General features: G+C 37.0%; 3 protein-coding genes across 8 annotated transcripts in view; 2 read left to right on the top strand and 1 right to left on the bottom strand.

The window, feature by feature from the left end:
• Nucleotides 1–12,717, top strand: part of LOC105216291 (probable serine/threonine-protein kinase nek3) — a 106,913-nt gene extending 94,196 nt beyond the window's left edge. For 5 of the 6 annotated variants that reach the window (XM_029042898.2, XM_029042899.2, XM_011190708.3 and 2 more), the window contains one exon: nucleotides 456–12,717. In XM_029042898.2, the coding sequence (XP_028898731.2) occupies nucleotides 456–2,429 (1,974 nt within the window). In that variant the 3' untranslated portion in view covers nucleotides 2,430–12,717. The remainder of the gene's footprint in view (nucleotides 1–455) is intronic. The other variant, XR_008470756.1, reaches the window with a different exon arrangement.
• On the top strand, nucleotides 5,641–7,166 carry LOC128921641 (tigger transposable element-derived protein 6-like). The gene is made up of 2 exons (XM_054229788.1): nucleotides 5,641–6,720; nucleotides 6,774–7,166. The coding sequence occupies exons 1-2, from the start codon at nucleotides 5,641–5,643 to the stop codon at nucleotides 7,164–7,166; spliced, it is 1,473 nt and encodes a 490-aa protein (XP_054085763.1).
• Nucleotides 11,447–13,701, bottom strand: LOC105216289 (20-hydroxyecdysone protein). The gene has a single exon (XM_011190706.3). The coding sequence runs from the start codon at nucleotides 13,392–13,394 to the stop codon at nucleotides 11,757–11,759; it is 1,638 nt and encodes a 545-aa protein (XP_011189008.2). The 5' UTR covers nucleotides 13,395–13,701; the 3' UTR covers nucleotides 11,447–11,756.
• Nucleotides 13,702–15,957: the final 2,256 nt, after the last annotated feature.

A 15,957-nucleotide genomic window follows, 5' to 3' on the forward strand; every position in this document is an offset into this window, starting at 1 on the left:
AAATAAATTTTCAATGTATTATTTTGCACAAATTCGGGTCTAAACCGGTCATGAAATCCCATGTATCATGGGAACGGTATCTTAGTAACATGCCTATGCACTAAAATATTCAGTGATAAGCTGTAGCATCAGACTTCATATACATCTTCAAAGCATTATACCGCCTTTAATTATATATATTTGGCCTCCTTCAGTACTCTGTATGTCTCCTTCAGTATTGAAAGTATCGTTGGTCCATTCCTCTCTTCTTGGGTTTGTTTCCTCAGGGGTATCATTTATCCGGTTGCACTCTAGTCCGAGTTCTGTAACAAGTTCTAGTATGATACCGTGAATACAGTAGCTCTGAGTCTGGTAATCAAGTATGACATAAAAATGTTAACCACTTCAATACTGTAAACCCATGGTCTTAAATTTAATATTAAAGTTTGAATTGACACACATCTCCTCTCTTACAGGCTGAAAACCCTAAGCACCGTGGACCTCGTCTCTGCGCTATGCGTATACAGCAGAACGGACAGAGCAATATATTGCTTGATAATATAGAGTCTATGGAAGCAGTTACGCCCATTATTTATAAACGTCGCGAGCGGGTTTTAGACGAAGAGTTAGACGACACTAAGGACATCATAACATCCAACGCAACTAATATTTCAAGTACAGAAGTAACTGTATCGCACCAAAGGGAAGATGCGGGATCCGGCTACACAACGGAAGATGGGAATGTAAAATTAGCAGATGTCGTTAACATTCAAGTGGATCCTATAGAAAAGAATACTAGCACACAAGCGCAACAAAACGAAGTAGACCAACAATGTGGAATAAATGAAAATGAAATGGGGCCTAACAGTTGTGTGGGAAATAAGCATAGCCAATATGAAACAGGTGGGCGTCTAAGTGGTCGAGTTGAAGGTAGAGACATGTTCGCTGCTGACGATGCAACCGGTACAACAGCACATCTTATTGACCTAACGGAAGTACCCACTACTGCAACCGATTTAACCACAGCACAGCTAGTAGACCAACCCAATATGATGTCTGAAGAAAAATTCATGGATAAGCGGAATTCGCTAACTTCAAAGTTAAATGTAACTCCGACGATCAGCGCATTGGATGTGGCGCTTACTCAAACTGCGCTGGAAGTAGGAGACGCCAGCACCACTCAACTGCGCAGCGATCCAGTGGTGAGAGCTGTCAGTAGTGTTCAGCAAGTGCATAAGCCAAAACAAACAAGCATCTACCATTCACTGCAAAATGAGTGCAGCTCCAAAACTTCACACAATTCCAAGTCTTGCACACAGTCGAGTTCCATTAGTGACGCGATTGACTTCCAAGAAAGTATCATATTGCGACGTCAGCAGCTCAATCGTGTGGCCGAATGGGTGCAAAGTAACACACAACAATTGGAGCAGCAACAACAACAACAGCAGCAGCAGCAACAACAACGGATACAGCAACAGCAAGCTCTTAACTCTGTGAATAATTGCGACTCCTCGGGTGGTACAGATCGACAATCATCATTTTCAACACTAGATCCGCTGGACTCAGTCTCAATGGAGAAGCTGTCAATGGATTCGGGTTATAAGACTACGCCGCAACCGCACACAAATGGCTTTCATCAGCCGATAGATGATGCGAATAAGTCTACCGAAGACTCACTCTCACCTAAAACCGATACAAATTCTAGTCTTAACAACAAAAACTACAAAAATAGCACACTTCTCAATCACTACCAACCGGACAGCATCAGTCAACAGGCGTCCACTCAAGTTTATCCCACAAACACTTATTTCCGACGTACCACACGCTCCGGCCTGCCGGTTGCTTATACCACACCTGATCCGAATACGTCCAACGCGGAGACGTTCTTAAATAATTACAATAATGATAACAACAACAGCGCTTGCAGCACAACACCAACGCTGCCGGATCAACCGACTTGTGATATACTCAACTACAAATACTATCCCAGTGATACGGATAAGACGCGCTCCATAAGCGCCGAACTCCATACAACCACCAAACACGTGGACATTGCCCAGATGGAGTACAATGTAAAGCAATTCCTGCTCAAGCAGAACGAATGGTCGATGCGAGCCAGCACAACTCGTGGCGGTCGAGCCGGCATGAACACGTCGGTCTCGAACCTGAGCAGCGCCAACTCGCAAGTGACGCTTAGCAGCCAACGCACGCAGACCACAGCGAAGACATTGCGGCACTTGAAGCTGTTTAGTGGCGTCGGTGTGGGACCAGGTGTGGGTGCGAGAGTGCAACCAACTGCGGTTAAGGATACGGCGGCGGGGTCAATGAGCAACCGCGACGAGCGAGAGCTCAAAGCAAAGGTGATGTCGTCGAATGGCGTCGAAGGTGCGAAAGCGTCAGCAGCGGTAGTAGCAAACGCCTTGCCACAAAGGACTGAAACGAATTTATAAGAAAATTTAGAGGTTTAACTATTGTAACTGCAGCTTAAGCTTATATAAAATCAGCACACATACATACATACTACAAACAAACAAACGTACATACGCAAATTTACTGTAATCTATATGTAATTGACTAGTTTTGTATTTACGGTGTATCAGTGCGACGGTAAGGCATATGATAAGGCGCGAGAGCTTTCAAAAGTTCACATAAATTAAGCTTAATTAATACTTAACGTTTAAAGGAAATACAAAGTAAATACAGAAAGAAATTTTCGTTTAATACTCACAGCTTAATTGTAGAATGATAGTGAAGAAAATGATCGCTCTGTACATACGTGGGTAAACGAGTTAATTAATCCTCTTCAGTGTAAACAGCGCTTTGATTTTTTGTACACGGGACTTTCCATATTCAAGTCATCATGTCGATATTTTAAGATTAAATATTATTTGTAATTAACCAATGAGTTTACCCGAAAACAATACTATTTTTCGTTTAAAAACTAAAAATTGAAATAAATTATAATTGAGTGGTTACCAAAATTTATTATAAAATTTAATTTATTTCAAATAATTAATTCAAAATTCTTTCATGATATTTTTACATTTTTCAAATATCAAAATGTTTTATCTATATCTGAACAATATATTACTACAGAATGAAATTAATTTTTAAATGGAAAGTCCCATACACCATATACATAACCAATTAGTTCCGATGCGCATAAAATACATACAAGCAAACGATTAAATATTAATGTGTCTATATATGTACTTGACAGCTTCCATCTTTTACCTAGCCCTGCCTAATAAGCCCTGCCCTTCCGTAAGCGTTAGGAAGCGCTGAAAATATTATCATTCCATTTAATCGTTATGAATGTAATCGACTTAAAATAAATATTACATATAATTATCGCAATTAAGCTCCAAAAATATATACAAGCAAATATAGATGTAAATCGTAAAAAGGCAAATATTATAAATATAGCTATGAAAGTAACAGCAACTAAAATACAGCTAAATCGTCCAAAGAAAAATAAGATAACTTTAATATACACATATACATACTTAATTAAACCAAAAGTCATCTGCATTCATCAATACTATATACAATCTACATTAAAGTAACGGCTTTTGCAAATAGGCATACAAATTACCCACTTCATTATTAAAAAAGCAAAAACCAAGAACAAGAATTCAAGACTTTTAGTGACATTACGATTTTCGAAAAAATTATGCTTAATACATATGGTATATATATACTGAGCTACTGAGAGTAACGAATATCAAATGTTTTAAGTTCAAAAACTAAATAGGTCTCAAACACAGTTTAACTTAACTTTATTTCATACAACTTCTTGTGGCAATTTATTTGAAAAGGCTTATTTTATAAATCAACAAATAATAATAGAGTTTTCCATACAGGCTAATGATATAAAGGAGTAGGATGAGACATTTCTCTTCAGTAAGGTTTGCTATTTTATCATGGAAAGATATACAATCCAACAACGAGTCGAAATTATTAAAATTTACTACTGAAATTCGGAGTCAGTGGCCTCAACTTTAAGAGCGATACATCCAATTTATGGTCGTCATAATCGTCCTGTCAACTCAACAATTGAGCGTCTAGTGGAAAAATGTAAATCCACAGGCACGGTACAAAATGTTCCGGTGTCAGTCAGACAAAGAAGTGCCCTTAGTGTCGAGAATATTGCTGCCGCTAGCGCATCAATTGAGCAAGACCCAAATCAGTCTCTCATACGTCGTTGTCAAGCGTTTGGCATCTCTGTGAAGTCGTTGTGGCGAATTTGGCGAAAAGATCTTGACCTACATCCTTACAAGATCAAATTAACACAAGAAATGAAGCAGCTTTACCACCAGAATCGTGAATTGGTCTGACCAAAACTTGAAAATGATCCGGATTTTCATCGAAAAATCGTCTACAGCGATGAGGCTCATTGATTGTTGAATGACTTCGTTAAAAGGCAAAATAAGAGTTATTTTTCAGGCAACAATCCATATGTGATCCATGAGTCACCATTGCATCCCGAAAAAAATACGGGTTGGTGCGGTTTATGGTGCGGCTGTACTTCTTCTGTGATGATCAAGACCGGCTACCGCTCAATGATAAACGAATATTTTTGGCCCGAATTGCATGATGTGGACTTGGACAATATGTGGTTCCAACAGGACGGCTCCACAAGCCACACAGCGAATGTCACAATCGATTAATTGAAAACCAAGTTTGGTGAACGTGTTATCTCACGAAATGGCCCAGTCAATTGGCCGCCTTGGTCGTGCGATTCGACGCCGTTAAACTATTTCCTGTGGGCTACATCAAATCTATGGTCTATACCAACAAGCCAGCAACGATTGATGAACCATTGAAAGTTGGGTTCATCGCCTGGACTTTTTCCAGGGTGCCCGTGGTGGTTATGCAAAAGAAATAATTCGTATGTAATGGCATCGAATATATTTCACAGGGCCTACCGCTCTTATTGAAAACCCCTTTACGTATAGTCCTAATTGACCTCATTCGTATCCGAACGATAATGAATTTACTATATACTCATTGGAATAACCGCCAACGTTCTGAGCTTTGGTTTAATTATTTTTTACTATGATGTTAGTTCTTCAAAAAATATTAGGATTTTTGAAAAAATATTGGGAATTTTTTGCTGGGTTTGCTGATATACGGGCTTTATCTGAAATTCATCAACTGATTAGAGAGCGCTCATAACTTATAGTGTGAAGACACTGTGACTTTCCAATTTTCTCATAAAATTTTAATATTATCATTTGTAAGATGAGGTGTAACCTTCGAAAGCTATATACAAGTTCATATCCACAGTACACATACATATATTATAGAAATGGTGTAAAGCAATATCAAGCACAAAAAAAGCAAAAGCAAAGTAAAAATCGAAAAACATATACAGTAGATATCGGTTATATGACGAACCGCTTGTATGCAAATTTTGGTTATATGCAAAATTTTCATATTTCAACGCATTATAGAACGTTTTATTATATGAATTTGGTTGTTTGAATGCAAATCGTTTATAAGCAAATATCGCATTTATGCAAAAAAATTTCAGCAAAATTGAATCGTTACGTACAAATTTTAATCTGTTTTAAGCAAATTTTCCAACACTGAAACACTAAATTTATTCTATCGATTTATCGATTGTCAAACATATGATTTTGTGTTACACTTGTTACAATGTCGCGTCGTGTTGTGTTAACAGCGAAACAAAAAATTGCGGTTTTCAACGATTTAAAGACTTCCAAAGACCGAAAAACCATTGCTGCTAAATATAAAGTTAGCTTAAGCACTATATCGCGCATTCAAATCCAAGAGAACAAAATCCGCGCCATAACAAATCCCAATAGGAAACGGGATAGGAAAGGCGCACACGTGAATTTGGACAGAACCTTGTTGTCCTGGTTTAACCAAATCCGGTCCCAAAATGGAATTGTTACCGGACCTGTCTTGCTTTCTAAAGCACAGGAATTTGCGTTAAAATTAAACGAAAGTTATGTGCCAGACCGTAGTTGGTTGCAGCGTTGGTGCGGGCGAAATGCCCTTAACTTCTCCAAGATTTACGGAGAAGCTGGCGAAAATAACGCAACAAGTGCAGAAGTTTTCACTACTAACCGTTTGCCTCATATTATTGAAAAATTTTCGCCGGATTGTATATTTAATGCCGATGAAACCGGGCTGTACTACAAGGCGTTGCCAAATGGAAGTTACAAAGGCAAGTATGAGAATCCAAAGGGATTCAAAACTCAAAAGCAACGCCTCACATTTCTGTTTCTATGCAATGCAACCGGCACGTATAAACGTGCATATTGCATTGGAAAGTCGGCTAAACCACGGTCTTTTAAAGGAAAACAGCTACCGCTGCCATATTATAATAATAGAAGTGCTTGGATGACGAGTGTTATTTGGAAAAAGATTCTAATAGATCTCAATCAAAATCTTGAAAAAGATAACAAGCAGATATGTTTGATTGTTGATAATGCTCCTTGCCACAATACAGATGAGAAATTCTCAAACATTACGATTGAATTTTTGCCACCAAATACAACTGCCCTTATACAGCCACTTGATCAAGGTATCATCCACTCCTTTAAAATGGAATATCGACAAATACTAATAAAAAAACAAATTTGTGCGTTGGAGAAGGGCTTATCTATAGTTGAATTCCTGAAATCGCTCACTATTTTGGATGGTATCAATTATGCAAATCGCGCTTGGAACCTTGTTAAGCAGCAAACAATTAGTAATTGTTTCAAAAAGGTAAATTTCGTGTTAAAGATGGTACAAATTTAAAATAAAATTGTTCATTTCAGGCAGGCATTGACAACATTCAATTCATTACAGATGAGATTGCAGCCACAGAAGGCGAAAACTATGAATGGTGCACACTCGATAATGAATACATTCAATGCGATAATGAACTTGTCTGCTTTGGAACCATGTCGGACGAGGATATTGTTGCGGACGTATTGGCCGTCAATCAAAATTCTACTGAAGATGAGGAAGTGTTCGCGCAATCTGAGGCTTGTATTAAACACCCCTCAACGAAAAATGCCTTGCTAAGCTTAGATTCGCTGCGTGACTATTTTTGTCATAACAATATAGATCCCTTAGAGGCTTTTGAAGATATTGAAAATTTAATCCTAGAGAGTTCTGAAAAACAGAAATGCCAGAAGAAAATAACAGATTTTTTAAGTAAATCTTAACAATTTTCAAATTAAATGAATTGACTGAAGTGAAATATAATTTTTATTAAAACTGAATAAGTTTATATATTCTATTTCTTGTGTGCTATTTTTTGTTTACATCGAATTGATTGTGTATATGCATATATTTTGCATATAAGCGAATACCGCTTGTTTGCAATTACCGCCTGTATGCAAATTTTTTTTTGCATTATAACAATTGCATATAACCGATATCTACTGTACAATCACATTCATACATATTTATTGTAGAAGTGTAAGTATTGGTTTGTATTGAATACAAAACCGCAACAAAATCCGTATTTGTAATAGTTCTAGTATTTGGTATTAATGGAATTTGCATTTACATACATACATATGTATATTGTCGGTGTGCGAAGGAATTAATTAAAAATTACAAATTCGTAAAAATATCTGTGAAGTGCTTTAAAAAGAAGAATTAAGCAAACAAAAGTTCGACTATTCGAGTATTGTACATTTTCATTTTCATAATAAAGTAAGTAGGTGTGTGTATGTTCAAATGTGTGGAAATTTATTGCTGTAATACATACTCGTGTTGGATGCATTGAAAGCAAAACAAAAAAAATGTATTAAGTGAAATGCAAGTAACTACCTAAACTAAAATGCTCAATTAGTATCTCCTCCAACTTAGTTAGTAGACAGACTGTATCACACAGAAATCAAGTTATGTATTCGTGTACGTTCATGCATATGTATGCAAGTATCGGCAAAGGCTTTTCAGATGTACCTATGAAGTAAGCAGTATCTAATTAGTCTAAAACTACTATGTAAATGTAACGGTAACTCATATAATAAAACCAAAAAAAAAAGAAAACTAAAACAAAAATAGAGAAAACCGCTAACCTTTAAACAGATCGCTTGCATTGCTCGAAATGTGCGTATTGAATCCTTCCTATTGTATACCTTGACTTAGTAGATATAAACGTTTTTCTTATATACATACATATGAATACACACTCACACATACACATACAAGTGAAATACTTAGCTGACATATGCCAAGGCCTGCATCTACTATAAATGGTAGTAGCATTTGCTCAAGCGAAAAAATATAATATAACACTTATTTACTTGCATTCGCCTCCTAAATGCGTATATGTATTATATGTACGTGTATATGGTATAAATTAAAATAACTGCATAAATATAGCAAACGATAATTAATTGGTGTTCAAATGAAGTAAGGCAATTAATTGATACCTCTCCCAATGTTTGTCCTTCAATTTGTTTCAGCACCTATTTTGTTATCAACACACTCACATACATACCAACATACGCATATTTATGTAACCAACGTAAAATTATATACAAATAAATACATTTACAATTAACTATTGAGATATACATACCAGACTTCAAACGTGGCATGCACGTGGAATCATATGAAAAGCAACGCAAACAAATCATGAAACGGCTTCATTACTAAAAGTACTCGCATTAATGCGCACATACTTACATACGTACATATGAGAACTCACCTTCATGCATATACTCACACATACATTTCTTCAGGTTTTTTGTTCGTACAATTGAATAAATTCATTCTATTTCGAATGAATATTTCTATGGTCTTACAGTTATAAACTGAACTCTAATTTGAGTTTATACCGAGTGTAGTGCTCAGCTGAGTGCACAGGTAAATTGCGGTGTTGGCATTGCATACCTTAAGGCGCGTATATTAAAAATATTTTGACCATTTAATATTAAAATTTGAAAATTTTAATTTTAAAATATCAAAAAGTACTTCCGATAACAACATTATAGTATATTGCTGATAGTTTAATTTGCTGAAACAAAATTTCGTTTCTATTATCATAATATTTATAAATATTCACTCTCAAAACGGCATACCAATTAGAGGTAACTATGAAATGGTTAAACACATCCTTCACAAATCTGTATTATTGAAGCAATTAAGGAATATCTTAAAATCGCTGTATACATTTATTACAAATAATTTGGCATTTATACCATGAATATACCATGCCTCACATATGTGCAACAAATACAATTTGCTAACTACAAAGTCCCAGTTAATTTATACTGGAATTAAGCAAGTATAAACTCAAATCCATTACTTACATAGCAGCTTATGCATACATATATTTACATTATTCATTATCTACATATATACATACATACATACAAAAATACATGCTGGCATATACCAAATGCATATATAGATGACACTGTACTATTGTAAAATATACTTAGGAAAATATTTTATATTTCAACGATTTATGAGTTGGCATTTTTCAAATGTAACTGATTTCATTTTGGTTTGTATGTTTATATTGCAAATCTGAACTCTACCTGCTCTAAACCACCTTAACATATAAGTGATTGAATAAAACTAATATATATGAAAATAATTACAATTTAATAAAGTATAAACATGTATACAAAATCCAGAAACTATTTGTTATTTGGCAATTAGGACGAAGTGGGTGAAAAGTTGAAATTCTTGAGATGTAGGGAAGCATGCAACATACAAATACACATTAAAATGAAATATAAAAATATTGATTCAGATATTTTTCAGACTCACCGCTTAATAATGGCCACTAATTCTGATCTAGATTGGAGACGGTTAAGGATTTTAGTATATGATGTAAGCCGTTACTGCTGCTGTCAAAGATTTTACAACACATATGTATGTATTTATAAGTATGCCTTGAACATTTTAGTACCGACGTAAAGAAAAAAACTCTAGTTCAAATTACCATATTTACTAACATTTTTACAATATAGAAGTTAAACGTCAATGGAGATATCGGGACAAAACTTTGCACAAATATTGTATATCCAGTGTAGCATAGCCAGTATAAAAATCACCGAAATCGGAAATCGATCCTAATTATATCGATGATCCGTTTTTATTGTTGAAATTAATTTGGTACACTTGATTACATTTTTTTACCCTAGAACCGAAAACGAAGCTCTTTAACATTGCAAAGACAAAGTAACAGTCTTCTAATATTATGGATATATCTCCCTAATCGGTACATATTATACAAAGTTAAGTGGAACGATGAGAATCATTATAATAAAAATACATATAAAATGGAACAACTGGAAAGTTTCCATTACATAATAACCGATACTCCAACAAAAAAGGGAAACGAAATTGAGAAAAGGGAAGTTGCTGGTTTTTTTAAGTTTATTTTAGTTTTTCTTTGTAAGTTTTTTTTAACGAGAATTCCGTGGAAAACCAGACAGGTGAAGAAAACGGAAAAATCTAAGCATACCACGTTAGGGACTATCTAATCGCGAAATTTCCAGGCATATTAAGAGATCTGCATGTGTCGTAATCAATTTTATTAAATTGGGTAATTGCTATGAAAAAACAAACGATCAGGAAGGACTCCATTAATCGGAGAAACGTGAGATAAAACGCATCTCCCTGATGTTGGAAACGTAAGTTCGAAATAGGTTAGTGAAGGAAGGAACTTACCAGTAAGCCAATGGCGTAAAAATTTTGAGATTTACATTTCATCTATGAAAAAAAGTTTAGAAACGACATAAAATAGCAAACTTCGATTTGCCGAGAAATACAGATTTGAGAATAAGAAATTAAATTTTTTTAGACGAGAAAAATGTTTATTTAAGAAACTTTTGAATATAAAACTAAATAGTTAAAAAAGCTAGCAACTTACTTCTTCTCAATTTTTTTTTTGAAGTTATGTCAAAACCCTGATCTAATGGGGTTAAATAGACCTCGGATTCGGATTCAGCGATCCCAAAACCATAAAGCACACATAGTAAGACCCCCAGGTCAGAACACACTTTTTTTTGTGTGGCAACCACATATTTCGCAGGGTGTATCTAGGCTATACAGACAACCGGACGGATGGAGAGAATCATATTCACATTGTCATGGACGTTTGTTAGGATTAATATTTTTTGGATGAATATAATTTCTCTTTGTTCTCACTTTGCCCACTTTTCTTTATCTAATGAGTATGTAGAAGAATCAAAAATAAGTATGTAGAGAACCCGTGGTTTTATCTAGCTTCTCAACTTTATCTAAAATTGTTGTTGTTGTAATAATCTGGACGTAAATGTAAGACATATTAAACAAATTCTAGACACTTAGAAAAACAATAAGGCACTTATTAGTATTCTCAATCAGAACTTCTAATATGTTCTAGTATTCGGTGCCTTATAGACCAAGGCCAAAACACAAGTATCAAGGCTTACCTTTTGTTAAATTGACCAATTTTCTACAAAAATAATATTTAAAATAATACTAACATATATATTTTAAAATATATTTAATTTATTTTATTTCAATATATATTATGTTTTGTTTCAATTAAAATTACAGTCATGAATGAAATAAATAGAATTTAATGAGCTTATAATGATATCGCGCATAAAACTAAGTGTTTAAATTAAGAAGAGATTTTATGAAAAATGTTTTAAAAATGATTAATTTTGAATCACGCACTTTTAGTGACTGAGTAAATAAAACTTGGCCACTGCTACACTAGCGATTATGGAATGACAATGTGGAAACTATTGACTTTAAGGGCTTATAGTACCTAATAATAAGCGCAATACTTCAATTTAGGCCACATTGTCGACCTTCTCTTCATTCTTCCGTCCCTGCTGGCTACCGTCGTCTTCGACAATTATCAATTGATCGGTATTATTATCCTCCAGCGAATCGAGTCCAACTTCGGCGCTGTTGCGCACTTCATTAGCGGTCTGATCAATCTCGCCAGCTTCCTCTCCTGGCTGTTGGTCTGGCTCTGCCACTGCATTCGTCAACTCATCCTTTTTCAGCTCATCCACTTTGTTGTCGACCTGTCCAGCTTCTGCGGGTATAATAGAGCCAGCTGGAGCGGGTACAACAGCCGCCACTGTGCCACTTGTAGCAACGGCTTGTGGTCGATTGCCGCCTTGCAAAAAGCTGATAATACCTTGGAAAGGTCCTTGTTGAGCGGGGTTGGGAGTAGCACCGGCGGCTGCGGCTGCACCAGCTGGTGGGTTGCCCCCTACAAAATTGTTGATTAGCGACTGTATGGGACCAGGAGGACGTGCTGTGGTTGAATCGGCGGTGCTTAGCTGAACTTGTTGTTGTTGTCCACTCAAGCTCGATAGTGTATTTTGAAATTGAGTACCCAAATTATTTGCGAACTGTTGAACGCCCTGGAAAGCTTGTGCGGTGGCATTTGCAACGCTCTGCGCAGCATTCTGGACCTGAGTTATAGCGTTCTGAGGATTCAGGAAGCCAGGCAGTGTTGGTGCGGGCGTAGCAGGCTGATCGGCGGCTACTTGTATTCCTGGCGAGGCCAATTGCTGTTGCTGTTGTTGGCCAGACAATTGTCCGAAGAATTGGCCAAGTGGCGAATTTTGTATTAATTGTTGTACAAAGTTCTGTTGGGTGGTGGTCTGGGTAGGCGTAGCCTGTGTGGCGGCGGCAACAGCTGCTACTTGACGTAACTGCTCGACAGGAACAGACGCAGGCTCATCAGCGATGACAGCAACTACGGCAATCGGTTCATTGGAAACAAGCTGTTCTACAGCAACGGCATTCTGCGACTCAGCTGGCAAACTGTCGATCACTAACGATTCGGACTTCAACAGGTTGTTGCTTTTCACTTCTTCCGCTGTGTTCAGTTCCGCCGCAGGAGTCTCAGGTGCATTAAAGTAGGCGGCAGCTGCTTCGTAGGCTTCAGCGGGTACACCATTCTTCAATTCGGTATTGATTTCCTGCGCTTGTTTCAGTAGTTGTTGTGGTTGCTCAGCTTCCTGTATCTGTGTTGTCTTCTCAGCAATTGCTGCAGCTTGTAAGAGCTCACGATTCTCATCCAATATCGCCTCTTTGATCTCCTGTTCAATGATTTGCTCATCCTGCTGTCGTTCGCTTTCAAGCAAAGCATTGGCGGTTTGCAAACTATCCGCAGTTTCAATGGGTTCTGCAATTTTCTCAGCAACGGCTTCGTACACTGGAGCTGCATTTTCTACAGTGGTTTTCAGTTGTACGGTTTCGATAGTCTGTTGTGGTTCTGGTTGTGTCTTAATCTGCTCGTTTTCCAACTGCTGACCATCTTGTATAATCTGCACTGGTATCAAATTCTCTCCAGCGGGCGCTACAATTAAATTTGCATTACGATTCTGTCTGTGCACAAGCCCAGCTTGCGTGCTGGCAATGAGCAACAGCAAGATAGTAGGCGTCAAGCCGCACTTTGTAAACCGCATTTTCACTTGTCGCAATTTGTAGATGGTTGACAGGTGTTAATCAGTGTTTGTATTTTGTCGCAACAATCGCCTTGAATGCAAATCCAATACTTGTGGTTGTGTGTGCGCTTTCAATTAGCAAGTAGAGGTTTCAACACAAAACTACAGCTGATAAATAATTTCACTCTTAACCACAGCGTATGTTCGCGCGCCTACAATCAAAACAGCCAAATGAACAATGAAGGAGGAATCCAAACAAATTTAAACAAGATCGAAACGTCAAATGTTGCTTCACTTTCAGCGCACGGCCGAAACTGTCTGATTTTCTGCTTCCGCGGCGCTTTTATACACGACGTACCGCTTGAACGCCGGCATGGCACGCAGACGCAGTGCCCGCGACGCAACATCAATGACAACAATAACGCCCCGATGCGACTCTATCGCACTCACTTGCTGACTCCGAAACCAAGCCAAATGGCGAGAGACAATGCAGCGTCAATGCAGCGCCAAAGCTGAAGCACCAGCGTCATTGCCGGCAACTGATTACTAAGCCGCTTTTGAGGTTGACGCATGCCGATGGTTAGTTACTTGTGTTGCTGGTGTTTTTGTTTAGTGCGTTCGCTGACATTGCAGACTTGGCCATCGAAGGAAGTTGCATCGCGTGAGAGGAAGCGTTGGGTGTCGTGCGGAAAACAGGCACAGAGTTGATCGTTACTTCGGCGATGAGGGCATAAAGCAAAGATACTTGGATTGCAATTGGCCTCTTTGTGCTAATGGTATGTGCCATTTATTTGGGTATTTGTGAAGGTTTGATTTGTGAAGAACTCCACCAAAAGCATTTTGGTGCTGAATCTTTAAGTGCTTGCGAGTATATACATATGTATGTATGTATGTATGTGTTTAAACTCAGTTTAAATGCTTCGTAATTAAGAATAAGAAAGTGTCTTTGTGCAAATTTCCAAAAAAAAAATGTACGGTTATTTTTATTGAAAATTCAATAGTTGGAAGTGATTATGGTATCAATAACGGTTTAGGCCTTAAATTGTGTATACGAAAAAAATTTTTATCGGTAATAAAAAAACTTCGATTAAGTACTAGAAAATATAGTTCAGGAGACTGTGTAAAAATTAACACTAAAAAGTTTTGAGAAAAACAAGACATCACACCGGTCTACTGCTTTAAAATGCTCTGACGCGTCCTTACAATTATGCGTGTAACTTCAAAAATAACCTTCGAATTGACTTAAAATTTTCAGAATGTTTACTTTAATGTATATAAATAACGATATTTTTTTTGAACCCCTTAACCCTTTGCGACAGATATTTCAGCGAATGAAGTTATTTTAGTTCTGTAAAAATTCGATTTAGAAAACAAATGTCATGACTCTTGTATTAAATGGTTTTACAAAAAAATCTTGATGTATACAAATTCTATAATCTTACAATTTATGTCTGTCTGATGGTAGAGTGGAGCCCTGAGTAACCCTGTGTAACTCTGAGTTTATTACTAGTATTTTATTTTCCTTACCAATATGACACCGTCTGATAAATGTATATTAAAATACCAAACGAGACGAAGCTTAAATAATCGTTTTGTTATTCATAGCCATCGAAATTTTCACTTGTTTGAACCATTTCAAATATTCCATTTGATCCGATAAAACTAAACATTTGTTATATGATAGATTTAGATGATGTACAATTGTCGTCGGTGGACTTTCTGAGTATTTCTATCATATGGTCAACATAATAGGTCTACTGAGCGTACTATTCACAACACCAAAACCCATCTTGAGATCCATCATTCATTATTGGATAATATTCGACTAAATAGACCACGTCCAGCACACTGTGAACAAAATATAACAGCCGACAGATTGGAGAGTGTACACTGTACACGTAGACAGTGGAGAGACTATTCGGAACAGTTCGCAGCAACTCGGACTGTCGTATGGAACGACTTGGCGCATTTTACATCGAGATCTTAAATAGAAAGCTTACAAAATACAGCTGTGCAAGAACTGAAACCGCTCGACCTTTCCAAGAGCCATCGCTTCCCTCTAGGAGCTCTTAAAAAGTTCCAAAATGTTCCGACATTTTTGAGCCAAATTTTGTTCAGCGAAATTGAAGTTCGTGATCTCGGCGTCATTTGGTTTCAACAAGACGGCGCCACTTCCCACACATCGCATCAATCAATGGATTTATTGACAGGACACTTCGGTGAGCAGATAATTCCACGTTTTGGGCCGATCGATTGGCCACCAAGATCGCGTGATATCCCACCGTTGGACTTTTTCCTGTGGGGATATATAAAGTTTGAAGTCTATGCGTACAATCCCGCTTCGACACGCGTGTCATTTACTAGTTACCTGTCGAAATGCTCGAACGAGTCATCGAAAATTGGACTTAACGGATGGACCATCTGCGACTTAGCCGCGGCCAATATTTGAAAGATATAATCTGTAAACAATGAATGCTAAAGAATGTTCTTTCGAATGATAATAAACATTCCCCATTAAATTTGAATCTGTTTTTTTCCTTTAAAAAAGTAGGGAACCTCGAATTGGATCACCATTTTATAACAC

The sequence above is a fragment of the Zeugodacus cucurbitae genome, chromosome 4, assembly GCF_028554725.1.
Source record: "Zeugodacus cucurbitae isolate PBARC_wt_2022May chromosome 4, idZeuCucr1.2, whole genome shotgun sequence".
Taxonomy (NCBI): Eukaryota; Metazoa; Arthropoda; class Insecta; order Diptera; family Tephritidae; genus Zeugodacus; species Zeugodacus cucurbitae.